We start from the raw sequence: 13,935 nt of genomic DNA, 5'->3' as shown, positions 1-13,935 counted from the left end.
GGGCTTATTTGTATTGCTCCAATGTACTTCTGCAGAAACAGGTATTTCAAAGAATTTTAGCCCTTATGAAGGTACTCTGACTTTATAACCCTTCAACAGACAAGCAAGTACCTGGAAAGAAATGCTCTGCCATAAACCCCAGCATTTAATAAAGTGCTTTTCCCCCGCGAGAGCTCAAGCACCTGCAGAAAGTGAGCTGCTGTCATCACCTCCCTGTCACTGGGGCCATGACATGTTCACAGCATAGGGAAAAGGCTTGACCAGGACCCAACACTTCTTGAGTCCACATGTGCTATCCATTAGGCTGTAAGACCCTGACAGGAGGTAGATACATAGCTCTAAGTCATATACAGTTTACGAAAACATAACTTACAAGTCCGTGATTTAAAATAGAAGCATGTGGAAGAGAAATGGAAGGTGAAGGCAGAACCAGCATGGGCTTACAGCAGAGAGCAGCATGAGCTACAAGCAAATAGCAAATGCCACTAAAATGTGAAGAAGTCAAAACTTTACATGGAATTTAAACTAGTTCTTTACATTGGGTTCATTCTGGATTCTTACACCAGCTTATGACTCCACATATAGCATGGTATATGACATTTTTTAATCTAGAGGAGATCTTGACTTGGCTTCGTAAAGTCACACATGATTCTCCTGATGTAGGACATGGACAGTGGGTCCCAGGTGTGCTGCTCTGCATGTTGAAGATTATATAAAAAGGGAAACTATTCCTTCTCATAGTCTTTAATACTATTATTGATACTATCATTAAATGAGAGAATATCCCTGAGGCCGGGAAAACCTCAGGGAGTGTGGGAGCTAACACCTGGACTCAGGATTGGTTTCCTTGGTTATTACAGCTGGCTGAATGGTTTTAACAGATAATAATATCTAATTTAATTACATATTAGACAAAACACTTCTGATTATTATTCATCCAGCCAGGATTAATGAATTTCTAAGTCTTTCTTCTGTCCTAAATTTTTTGTACCCTCTTGTCATTTACCTCTTTTGTTTTGAAGCTCATCTGAAATCTATGTGTCTGAAGAGAGAGGTTTACCTCTCTACTAACTTGCATGATTTTTTCCTTAATGATGATGCTCCTTAAATTAATTTTTACTGTTTATAATTTGTTTCTCAGGTCATCAGAGAAAGCATTTAAGTCACAAAATCGTTCTTATAAAGCACTGATATTCCACCTTTCTCATCCACAATTTAAAATAGAATCCATTTCAAGGCAGAGCCCTGTAGTTAACCCTTGTTGATTTAGAATTCCTCACACCAGTCATTAACTTCTAATCCATTTGGCATCTGTACACCTTTTTAAATTATTATTTCTTTCTCCACAGCATAAGTGATGAACTATTGAAATCTGATTTATTTTAACCACGTAGTTCATCCTGATGAAACTGGATTACTAAATAATTTTCTGCTCTGCTGTATATACCACTTACTTTCCAAATGCAGGCCATGATAGAAAACCAGATCAGGGAGTAGACTATTTTGCGTATTGCTGGGACAGATATGCAGTGGCAGGAGGAAATTTGGAAGGCAAATTGGAGTGGGAAGGCATTCCAGGAAGCCCATGGTGTTATGGAATTATCAGAGATGTCAGGCATAGCGGCAAGAGAGCTGCAGTGCAGAGCACTCACCAGCAAGGAAGGCAGAAAAGGCAAGGAGAAGACTAAGTTGTGAGCCTTGGTGGTTCCTTCAGTACCTGCAGCCATGCAAGCATGACATTCCCTGGGCTACCCACGTACAGAGATCCCAGCACAGGGTGAACCAACCTCCCCACACATCTACAGCCCCAAAGAGAGCTCCTTCCAGCCAGGCAGAGAATAATCCCCCTGTGATTAAGCATTAAGCTGTCAGCTAATTTAGAGAGTGAGATCTAAACACAAGCCCTAAATGAAGGTGATGATGAATATAAGGTTCAAACACGAAGCTTCTCATGCAGCAGGGGAAATGAAACTAAGAATATTTAGTTTCCTCTAAGGTCTCTAAAAAATTTTCCCAGGAACTTGACATTTGCAAACTGCTTATCCTACTTCTGTTAAGGCATGGTTTAAGAAAAAGTCCTGCCTGGCCATCAGCAATAATTAAAAAGCAATTCTCACCTATTTAAGATTTTAAAACCTACAGAAGACCTCAGATTTTTCTTAGAGTTGCTATTATTCAAAAGCAGATGGCAAATCTTGCTTTTCTACCTAATGCCTGCTGGCTTTGAAGCCAATGCAAATACTGCTTTTTTATTCATGGGCCACTGTTTTCAAAATAAAGCACTTTTGGGAATAAGTGTTTTACTTCAATTAATTGTGTTTCCTGTTTGGGGAAAAACAAACAAACAGGTTTATTCATTTAAAGAACCTGACAACTGCAGATTGCCCACGACTGTTTTTGAAAAAAATTTTTATCAAGAATGTTAATCCACAAATTCAGTAAATGTATGGGATTTGCAAGATAATCCAATAAGGCTGTTATGGTGATTCTCCAAAGGACTAGTGACCATCAGGAGAGGAAAGGAGACAAAATTGTGAAAGGATTTCCCTAAGGCCATTTTAATGTTGCAATGTCAAGAGCAAATTTTTCTTTTAGTAATGTCAGTTTTGGAGAAGGAAGGAAGATAATGATACAGGTGACAAAAAAGGACTTTATGCCCAGGGAAATGTGTTTCAAATCCTACATCTGAGCTTTAAGGAAAACAAAACAGCCTCTATCTATACTTATCATTTTTATATTACAGTGACTAAAAATATCCCTTAAATTATATTATCGAGGTCCAGGGTGGCCACCTTTGATTCATACTAATTTTAGCAGCTGTTTATGTGGACAAATAATTTGAAAATTGTGCTGTTACTAATATCCATCAAACAAGATATACAGATTGTGAACCTGGAAATATATACATAAATTCTTAGGGAAATGAATAATAACACAATACCCTTCTGCTTCCTAGGTCTTATGAACCACTTAGACTTGGTATTTACATTTATCCTCTGCTCTGAAGTTCCAGCTACCGACATAAACTACAGCAACTAGTAACTTCATTCTTAGAGGACTGGATTATAATCTTTTTTACAATTGTCACATAAGAGGCAGCTCCTAGAAGTCCTTGAAGCTACACGGGTAAAGAAGAGAGTTAGGTCTTCATCAGCAGTTCCCTCTTTGCATTCCAGAATAGCCAAATGGATCTAAAATGCACAACATATTTCTTGCTTCTTAAAGGGATTAGCTACTGCACTCTACAAGCCCAAGAATCAGATTATGTTACATATATACACATCTTAAAAGCATGTAAAGAAACAATTTTCACTGCTGTCTTGCAAATTCCTAGATAAGACAGGCGAAAAATTCCCGGTTGACAGAGCCCAGAAATTGCTTAAAATATTTATATGACATTGCCCTCTAGAGGAAACTGAGAAAAATCTGTTTTAGTAGAACTCTTCCACAGATGAAAACATGAAATGTTTTCAGCAGAACAATTAGTGTTCATTAGAAACCATTTTCAGTGAGAATATCACACACTGGTTTGGCTCTACTTGTCATCCATGAGTTTCAAGAAGGAATTTCCCAGCCTCTAGCCTAGGACTCTATATTCAGAGAGATGGTACCACAAAGTTTACTGGTTACCACGTCTGTGTTTTTCTCTTCACTACCAGAATAAAAATAGCCCAGGCTGGGAAAAATTGACAAGCACTTAGTAATTCTTTAGTTATCATGGCAAAAAGAGACACTGGTCAAAGTGTATGAGCATGGGAAGGAAGACTTCCCTGACTTCTGTTTCATCGGATAGTTACCCTGCTAGCCTGAACCCATTCCAGTGATCAAGTAATGGCGTAGGAAACACAGTCAAGGTTATTGCTCTATTAATCAATTATTTGTTTTGTCAGTTGCTGCCTTTTTTAGAAGATCATCTGGTTATCTATAATACCTACTACAGAGAAGGGTTAAAACCAGACCTTCTCACCTTTTTAAACAATAGAAAAGAGTCTTAGGCATCAGCAGAAACAGTAATCTCCTTCAGTCACATTTCAACAATTCTGTTTTATTTTGAAAAAGCCTGAATCCATTTTCCATCTACTATTACCGCAGGCCTGGTTCCTACGGTATATCACCGTGTCCCGCAGCCACAGTGAGGAGGAGGAAAGAAGATCCAGCAGGCAGGAATTGTGCAGCAAGATTGATTTATTTAATTATTTTACAAACTCTTTTATAGAATTTTGTTTTTCATAGTCTAATTGGACAAAGGATCAGCCACCCCTTGGGGTGATTGGCTAAAATCCTAAAACATCCATTGTCAAAATACTTTTCTACTATACCATAAACAAGACTTTTCAAGGTTGCAGGTGGCTTGGTTGTTTACATAACACTGCTACCTCTTCTGTGAGAGAGAAAAGTCTCTCACAGACTTAGAAAATAGCAAGAAAATCCTCACTAGCAGCATTTTTGTACCTACAATCTACCTCTAGTTTCTCACATTCTTTTAGAGAGACTTTAGTTGGATGGGCTTCCTGAGTCTTAAATGCTCTAGGGTGAAATTTGCTGCTAGTAATCACCATTTGCCTTACTCTTGTCCTGTTGTGGTAGGTACAAGTATTCTTGAACTGCCCCAAATATTGTGGCAATGCCTGCCAGCTTATCTTTTCCCTGTTACTGGTCTGTTAAATGTGTTTTCCTTTGGAGGATCAGGTGATCTTGCTGAACATCATACATTTCACCCAGAGAAAGCAGCAAGTACAGTGAATGATACTGCAGTCTGCAGTTGGTACATACGCCCTTCCCCTCTTAGCCCACATCTTACAAAAAGGAGACAGAAAAGTAAGTTTCAAGGAGCATGTGATACTGCTTGGAGCTGGAGGCAAGTGTCACATCAGCTAAAAAAAGCAATGAGTTCTCCATGTTAAAAAAAAATCCCATCCCAAAAGCCATCCACTGCAACAGCTGCCTCTGTGGTTATGTACTTGCCTGTTTGCTGGTCTCACCTATGTTTACTGTATTTATCCTCTCACTTATGTTCAGAGATGACAGGTTCATGCTGACAAACCATCTCCCTGAGGCCGATGTTGAGCCTCTGCCTGTGGAACCATCTCCTGTTCATCATTTCTCAACCCTCCCCGCTCCTGCCCTTTCCAGTTGAGGCCTGATTCCCAGTGACAGGGGATAAGCTGGTTTTAAGATGACATCACTGTTAATGCTTTTAGCTCTGGAGGGTCACAGTTCAGTTCTAGTACATCTTCCAGGACAGCAACCATCACACCCAGAGGTTGGCAAGAAGGTATGATTATGGCCTGCTTGCAGACTAGCCCCAAAACATATCTAAGAATGGAAACACTGCTCACATAGCCCAGTGCTATAAGAAAAAAATATTTGAATTGAGGACTGAAGAAGCTGTACCTTTCCAGGACTCATGGCACATCAGTCAATACAAGTGGAAAAGGACAACCTCCCAGGATTCTCACTGCCACTCAGTAACCTGGCTCCAGTGACCTCCTCCTCTTGCAGCAGCTCAGAACTTCTGTCTCAAGAAAATCAGTCTTTAGCCTACAGCCTGCTTTGTGCAAAGTTCTGGACTCCAGAATATGAAGAGAAATTCACATTTACAGTTTAGAAGACACTGTGAATGACTGCACATGGTAAACTGGTGTGTAAGGGCGCAAACGTTACAGAAAGAGTAGGAATAATAGGCATGGAATGTTCCTTGCTTGTTTTATAACATCTGTATTTTTAATTATTGATAGCTAAAACACTGTTCTGTGCTAGCAAACACACTGCTGGAGAGGCTGAGAAAATAATTGATGCTGTGGCTGAAGGCCTCACCTGTTACTTGGCTGAGCAGTGGAAAAAAGCGACTCTATTTTGCACATTCCAGCAGTTTGCCAATTAGCTAAGTTCTGCTGCACCCTGACTGTACTTCCAGATGACCTGAGAGCATGGGATGCCTGCTGTGTGTCAGGCTGAAAATCCCACTCAGGATGTAAAAGGGATCCTGCTGGCACTTTGGTACCAGGGTAAATGACAAGGCACAAGGCTGACTCACCAAAACAGGTCATTCCCACAGTGGATGAGCAGGCAGGAAAGAGCAGGGAGGGCAGAGCTCCCTCCCAAACACTGGGCTTGCTCTCTTGTAATTACAGCATGGTCAGAACAGCAAATTAAATTCAGACACACAGCCATACATTGAGCAGCAGGGTACAGATTTCTCATCAGAACTTTCACAGCTCATTAAAACAAAAACAAAGCAGAGAAAAACCCCTCTCTATAACCTCTGAAGTTTTTACATCTCCTAAGGCAACACCGCCAACCTCTGTCCAAGTCTTTGCAAGCCTGATGCAATGTCTCTGAAAAGCAAGCGTGCAGAGGCAGGGCTGGGAGCAATTTTGGCAGATGACCCTGGGGATGTTGCCTAGTTATGTATGCTCCTAGGGATCACGATTTCCAGAGACAGGCCAGCTCTGTTGTTCAGTGTTGACAGTATGAAAAAGGCATATTGCTCCCTAAATTTTTGGACAAACATGCAACACATACAGGATGTGAGCTATTTAAATCACTGGAAGTGCTTCCATCTTTTTTTGGGGTTTAGATAAAATTCATCTGAGAAAGAAGATAAATAAGATGCAAATTTGAGGAGGATGAGGGGTTCAGAAAGTCTGTTGAGGAGGCAGTTGTAGTGATGGGATGCTGCAAATGACCATTGCTGCAAGGGTATGAGTTGTGCCTCCACAGAGGCTTAGCATGGGGACATTGAGAGGGATGGCAGGAACCAGAGGGTGAGGAGGGGAAACAGAGTGAACACACACTCAGATTAATAAAGCAAAGAGGACAAACCAGCTAAATGATCTCTCCTGAGTCTGGGGATTAGTGACCTTCTGTTTAAGACTTTGGCTCTTAAGAGAGGATTTGGAATAAAGCTCATTTCTTCCGAGCAATTTATTTCTCAACACGTGTGGCTAAGTCTGCTCATACCTTCCAGGAGACATAAAAGAAGGGAAGAAAAACGTATCTTTCTTAGTTTCTTAGTCCTGCTATATTTTAAGGGAAGGGAGAGGGAAGAATTTATACCCACTATCAAGTAGGGGATTTATATCCACTATCAGTGTAAAATACAGCAGCCATGCTTCAGAGGGGACTGCATGCTCCAGACTTCAGGAGCACAGTCAGACTCGGACTGTGCCTTGAAAATGTTAGACATTCAGAGGCTTTCTCTCATTTTGCACAGGTTGAGCACACATTTACTGTATCCCAGCTCACAGCAGCTCAACTGGAGGAGAAAGCACTCTGCCAAAATCCCTATGTGCTGCTTATTTTCCATCCTCAGGACTTGCACACCAGGCAGCTGGGAGGGCACATCAGCACAGACTTCTCATCCCTGCCCGTGATAACAAGCCCCAGGTCTCAGCCTCTGTGCCCTTATCCATCACTTAGCAGCATGAAGATTGGTAATATGATATAAAAAAGGAAACTAATTCAATTTCACAATGGATTGGGGGTATTTTTTAGGTCAGTTATGAGAACTCTGTTCCCTGAGACTGCATTTGGAGGCTGCAGTCTCCAGGACCACTGTATTTGTTTTTCGCTGGGCAGTCAGTGCTGTTAATATTTTAACAAGGAGCTCCCACAGAAATGTTTGCCCCTTGTCCAAGGGCAAACAGACAGGATCTGTTTTCCTATTAAAACAAAAATATTTTCGTACGGACATAACCAAGAGAAGGCCCTACTAACACCAGGCAAAGCAGCTGTTTATACTGAGCAGCACTTTGTGTTGGCAGCATTTTTGCTTTAGGAAGGAGGTGAGGAAACACAGTAAAGCAGAGCAATCGATCCATGCGACCTGATGCGCCTGGAAGGTGGGGGTGCAGTGAGACAAAGCTTTCTGTGATGACCAGCGATGGTTTTCTTGGGGTGATTTTTCTGTAATAAAAAGGAAGTATAAAGGAGATTGCACTCCCAGGAAGATAAATCCCCAAAAACTTCAATGAAACACAGTCCCATCATAGGCACAGAAACCTGAACCACTCCCTTCCACGATAACACAGGCATTCATACACCCCAACACCCAACCCTACTAAGGAATGGATTTGTTACCCAAAACATGGCCTGAGGCTGCAGCTGATGTGCTGAGGGAGCACAGCCCTTGATCCTGGTTCCCACAGTACCCCATCCCCACACATCAGTCAGGGCACATGGAAGCATTTTGAACACACTGCTGAATAACACAGTGCAACAAAATCTTGTAGATGCTCCAGAGACAACTGCAGCTGCCAGGGCAGGGACAAAGTAGTCATGGCGAGGACAGCCAGCCTCCTGAGGCAGTGGCAGTGCCTCAACACAATATGGCAAGACGCAGTGCCCCATGGAAAATGCAAAACTGGAACACTTGAATATCAAAGAGTGACCACATTTGGAGGGGAAGGATGTTCCTCCCAGCAAGAAAATACTTCTGTTGCAGGAGCAAAGCAATTTATTTTTAAAAAATAATTCCATTCAAACTTCTGAGGGAAGGGGATCTCAATAAAAAAGTGCCTTAAGAGGTGTGCTCTTCTGAAACAACAGTTTTCAAACCACACTCAGATTTTCAAGCAGCTCTTCTCAGACACAGCAAAGATTTCGCCACTCCCAGCTCCACAGCACGTGCACTGCTCTGCAGGTCCAGGTCTGCTCCTTGTCTATAGGGCTCACAGCAAGGGAACGAAGAAGATCACTCTCCTGAAGACCCCTGCTCAGGGGAGAATCTGTCTCTAATTACAGACAGGGACTGCATATTGTGTTTCCAGCACCAGCAAGAACTTTTTTTTGACAAAGAACCTCAAGATTTCACCCAACAGAGACCAGGACTGTTACTGACTGCCACAGCAGGCAGCGCAAAGTGCTATGCATGTTTTGAGACCTGTAATTTTGTTTTGAATTTTCCTCTATAATCAGCTGCTAGCACTTACAGAGAAGCAGGTTTGTGTTTAGAATGCCCATATATCACACACCTACTAATGGTATTGACCTGTTAGGAGGAACAGGACTTCACCTTCATAGGTCCAGCTATCCTGGAGGCATGAACATGTGATGTGCAGTAGCAGCAAGCATTTAGAAAGACCTTGGCTCTACTGAAAACCCTCAGCTTTGGGTAAACTAAAAGCTTTGCCTTCAGCAGTGGCACTTGAAGCTCCCTCTCCATGGCAGACCTGATTCTTGAAGGTCTTTCTCCGCATCTTGGAAAATAAACTGATTTCCCTGACATTTGGTATGCCATATCTTGTGCTGCAGAGGAGTCTTAGCAACTCCCCCCAGGACACTGACTGAAGAGGAGAGACTAAGAAAGCACTGTGCAAAGGTATGGCTGTCAAAACATTTCTCTCTTCATTTTTTGGAAGTAGCTCCAGTTTGTGGGTTAAAAAGAAGCCAGCCACTTCTGACTGTATTCCCACATATGGCAATGTTTGGTAATTTTTGGCAATGAGAAAGATTATATTTTGAAGGAGTGGTTGAGTTTTCTTAATGACAAAATTATAATAATATCTCATGTTTCTACCACACTGTCATCACTGGTGATGTATCTTACTCTGCTTTCTTCAAGAACGGTTTGAATTTGGAAATCTACTTAGCACTGATTTTAAAGATTAAATGTATATGGTAGCTGTGTCCAAGCACTGCAGCTATGCTTGATGAAATCCATAATAAAATATTTCAAACTGAATTATATTCACGACAAAATAATTTTTTTCAGTCCTCCCAAGACTTGCTCAATGAAGCCCCATTCAGTTATGCTCAAAAAATGAAGGATTCATCTGTCATCTGCAGAACAGCCTCCCTCCAGTAAGTGAGTAATAGCCCAAAATGAGTAGAATAGTTCCAAAATACATAGGAAGTTGTTGTCTGGGGGAACATAACCCACGTATTTTGGAGATACAGTTGTATAGACAGAAGATAAATAAACAGGCAGTGTTTTGACTAACCTTTATTCAGTACTCCAATACAGCTCATTTCCCTGCAATTGTGTTTGATAGACACACACAATTTGCTAACTCTAAAGAGAGCAATAATTTTCCCTCAGTCACTAACATCACCAAAAATGACACCACCTACATTATTCCTCTCTACTGTAATAATACCCTGTTAAGCGAAGAGCTTTGATGATTTTATTACTGCATAATGTTTCTCTAAATGAAAAGAAGAAAAAAAATAAAAGAAACAAATTCAGCAATAATCAACCTGTCTCTGCTGTTTACATGGAAATCATGTGGAATTTAAATAAATACCTTTTCTTTAAAGAAGTCATATTCAGCTTTCCTAGCAAGGAGAAACAGGTGAGTGGTACTCATAGCTGGCTCCTCCAAGAAGTGTTGTGCTGCTCTTACTCACTGTGTCTGACCCCAGCACCACTCCAAGACCTGAGGACCTGTAGGCACACCAGGCAGGTGCCAAAACAGCCCAGTCTGTCCAGAGCTGCCCAATCCATTACAGCTCCAGTCATCTGCCCCTGCATCCTCTAGAGGCTGACCACATCCATAGGACAGCCAGCAGGAGGGACTGTGTGCCCTCGCCTCTCCTTTCTTCTTGTCTAGTGTATTGGTTTAGCCCCTTGGAACAGGGAGGGTTTGGATGGCAGGTTGGAACTAGAGCTGAGGTTACATGAAACCCAGGGTGTGTGAGAACACTGCTGCAAACCCTGCTGCAGAGATGGGAAGTGGCAGAGCTGTGAGATCCTCATGCCAAATCCTCCACTGGTAAGGGAATAAATCAGGAGATTCCCTAAAGCATCCATGTGAAAAATTCCTTCCATCAGGCAAGAAGGGGCTGCCCTGGAACACTTGGCAGGTGAGGAATGAATACATAAGCAGTGATTTTGCTTGCCCAATCCAGCCTGGTGCTGCAGGAACTAAGGCACTATTTTAATTTCACTGACCATGTGCAGGCACCACTAAGTACATCACACCACAAATCACAGCACCCACAGCCCCTTGTATTGACATGGAAGTGTTTGTCACTCAGCCAGAGAATAATTAGGCAGTCAGAAATTCAGTCAGAACTACTATTTAGTGTGCTGTCCTGCCCCAATAACAACTTGAAAAACCAAGGGGCAAGGGCTTTGCTACTTCCACCATAGCAGCAATATGGAAATACTCTAGAAAAGCTTCTTCTTGGAGGCAGTCTTCCCAGAAGGAAGCTGATGTTGCCTTTCAGCCTGGTATAAAGCTAGACAGAACTACGTCCCTTCTGAGCACCCCAATGGAGAAAGCTACTGAAAGACTCTCAAAGCATCCTCAAGCACTCCAGATGAACAATGTGGGAACATGGGGTTGGAGCTGCCAGCCAGCTTCCTGATAGGCAAAAGCCAGCCAACTGGTAGCATCCTCAAGGTCCCAAACTGTCATCCATCAACATCGCCCTTGTCAAATAGCAGTCAACAGTAAGTTAGACAAGGATGCTTTGGATGCTGAAAATAAAACAGGCTTGACTAAGAAATGTCCTAAATGTTGGCTTAAATTGGATGTAGAATATTCTAAAATAGGATTTCAAGAACAACACTGGCCCCACACTACCAAAACGCTGCCATTGTAATGGCCAAAAAAAGTAAGGAAAATGGAGCACTTCATTCCCATTAGCTGCAGTCAAAGCTTGCTGTTTTAGTACCAGAGCTTTCCAAAAGGAACAAGCCCTAAATTAAGGCTTCAGGGACAGGCCAGAAAGGACAGATATCCAAATATTTTGGACTTCATTGGCTATTACCTCTCATTTTACATTATTAACAAGATAACATTATTGCTGCCCACTGCAAGCAATTCCCTTGTATTTAGAAACAGTGACATCTGACAAAGGGGAAACAGCAAACTAACTGCTTTTTGCCACAAACACTCTCAAATTTGGAGGTGCCACTGATTGATACTGCCATGGTACCAATATTTATACACTCATTGAATTACAGGCTAGGAATTACAGAAGGTTGTTTTCATACCTGTAAAACCACAGAAGGTTGAGTTGCCCAGCACCCACAGATTGAGGAGCCACTGCTTTTATCTTGCCACGTGGCAGAATTGGGAGTGATGGTCAGCCCAAACTCCTGCCATATTCACTGCCTGTTGGGATCACTTCACCAGCACTTCATTTCCAAAAGTGTCCATCCCCAAGATAGATCCCTTTTGGCAAGAGGGGGAGGATGTCATGCCCTCAGGTACATTGTAACCTCAGGTATGAAGGAACATTTACACCCTCATCTACAGCAGAGAAATGTTTTTGCCTTTGCAAAGGGTAATGTGAGAAAGTCTGCCAGCCCACAAAAAGCAAAACTGGGACAATAACTGATTTTACAGCATGGAATAGCTGAATTTAAAAAACACCACAAGAATAATCTATATCATTGCAAAAACCTTAATATTTTATTTGAACTCCTAAAGATTTCAAGTTTTCTGGGTCAGGAGACATCAGAAGAGAGCAAATGCATTAAAATCAAAGGGAATTTATTAAAATGAAGTTGTTCCAAACTGGAAAACACAAAAATGTCTTGCTTTGAGAAAGTCTCAGACAACATTTAGCTGTCAAAAAAGCTTCCCTCAACTGAAATAATTCAACAAAAATAAGAAGCACCTGTAAAAATACCTTCCAGTGCTGCTGCTTCTGTGTTCATTTTTGCTTAAGGAAACAGTTTTATACAAACCCAGGAAGGCTCCTGTTTTAGTGGAGCCCCCCTGGTGATTGCAACATAAAAATTTTTGACCCAATGACCCCTGAAAATTTTCCAGAGGAAGTGTGAGTAGCACATGTAGGCTAATTATCAATTTGCTTTTGTTACTTATTTTCTACAAGACCTTAAGAATGAACCCAGGTCTCTCTCATGGGTTGGAAAGCAGGGGTCAAAACCTCTGCTCCTGGACTTCCATTCAGTATCAACTGTGACTTGCACCAAGTGGCACCAGGGGCGGCTGCTGGTGGCTCCTCCACCCTTACCTTGCTCCGGTGACATCCACACCGACCATCAGCTGTCCATTCAGAGAAAGGATCTCGTCTTTCAAGCGCACTCTCCCGCACTTCCCAGCCGGGCTGTTCTTCTTCAAGTCTGTCACCCAAATGCACCCAACATCAAGCACAGGCCCCTTATGCACCTTCCTCTTCTTTCCTCCCCGACGCTTCTCCCCATAGTCTCCCAGAGCAGGGATATTCCCAAAGCTCAAGCCTAGGACCTCATTTTTCCGCATCTCTTGGGCCAGGTACATGGTGCAGATCTCCGTATCCAAAGTCCCACAGCTCCCTGGCTGCAGGTTGCTCTCGTCCACGGAGAAGTTGAGCTGGATGTACTCACTCAGCTTCTGGACGGCCGAGCGGCAGAGCTGCTGCTCGGCTCCCTCGGCCCCCTCCCGACGGCTGTTCTGCAGCCACTGGCACAGGAGGGGGAGGAAGACCCCCGCGTTGTCCTGTGTGATGGGCATCGCTGTCCTTGGGCATCCCCTCACGGCACCAGCCCCGCCTCCAGTCGGCTCCCTGGTCGTCCGCCGTGGCCCCCCGCAGCCCCTGGGGACATGCTGGAGTGGGGCTGCAGGTCCAAAGCAAGCTCCATCTAGTCTCAGGGAGATTTTTTGGGGGTTCCAGCTGACCAAGAGCACAGTCAAGGCAGGATGTTTGGTGTGAAGGCGGTGCAGCCGGCCTTACGAACAGGGTGAGGTGTTTGGGAGCGCCTGTGGCTGTCCAGGTCTGCTTGCCGCCGGGGCCCCGCTCCGTCGGGAACAAAGCGTCCTTCCCACCACGATCACCACAGCTTCTCGTCCTGCAAGGGAAGAACAGCGTGGTTAGACCTGCCAGAGCCACTGCAGGCGCCCGGCAGCCCCAGCCCCGGCGGCCCAAGGCCGGCTCGCAGGCCCGGCCGCTCTCCTTCTGCGATTTACCACTTGAGGGCACCAGCTGCTCTCCTCAGCAAGGGAATAAAAGGTCACCATTAGCTCCTGACCTTCCCGG

General features: G+C 43.3%; 1 protein-coding gene across 1 annotated transcript in view; it reads right to left on the bottom strand.

The window, feature by feature from the left end:
• The window catches only part of PDZD2 (PDZ domain containing 2), a 204,638-nt gene that overhangs the window by 126,312 nt on the left and 64,391 nt on the right, over positions 1-13,935 (bottom strand). The window contains 1 exon segment of the mRNA XM_039566737.1: positions 12,934-13,747. Coding sequence (XP_039422671.1) covers positions 12,934-13,412 — 479 coding nt within the window. The 5' untranslated portion in view covers positions 13,413-13,747.

Source organism: Corvus cornix, chromosome Z, assembly GCF_000738735.6.
Source record: "Corvus cornix cornix isolate S_Up_H32 chromosome Z, ASM73873v5, whole genome shotgun sequence".
NCBI classification, from domain to species: Eukaryota; Metazoa; Chordata; class Aves; order Passeriformes; family Corvidae; genus Corvus; species Corvus cornix.
This window is presented reverse-complemented; position numbering and strand designations above follow the sequence as displayed.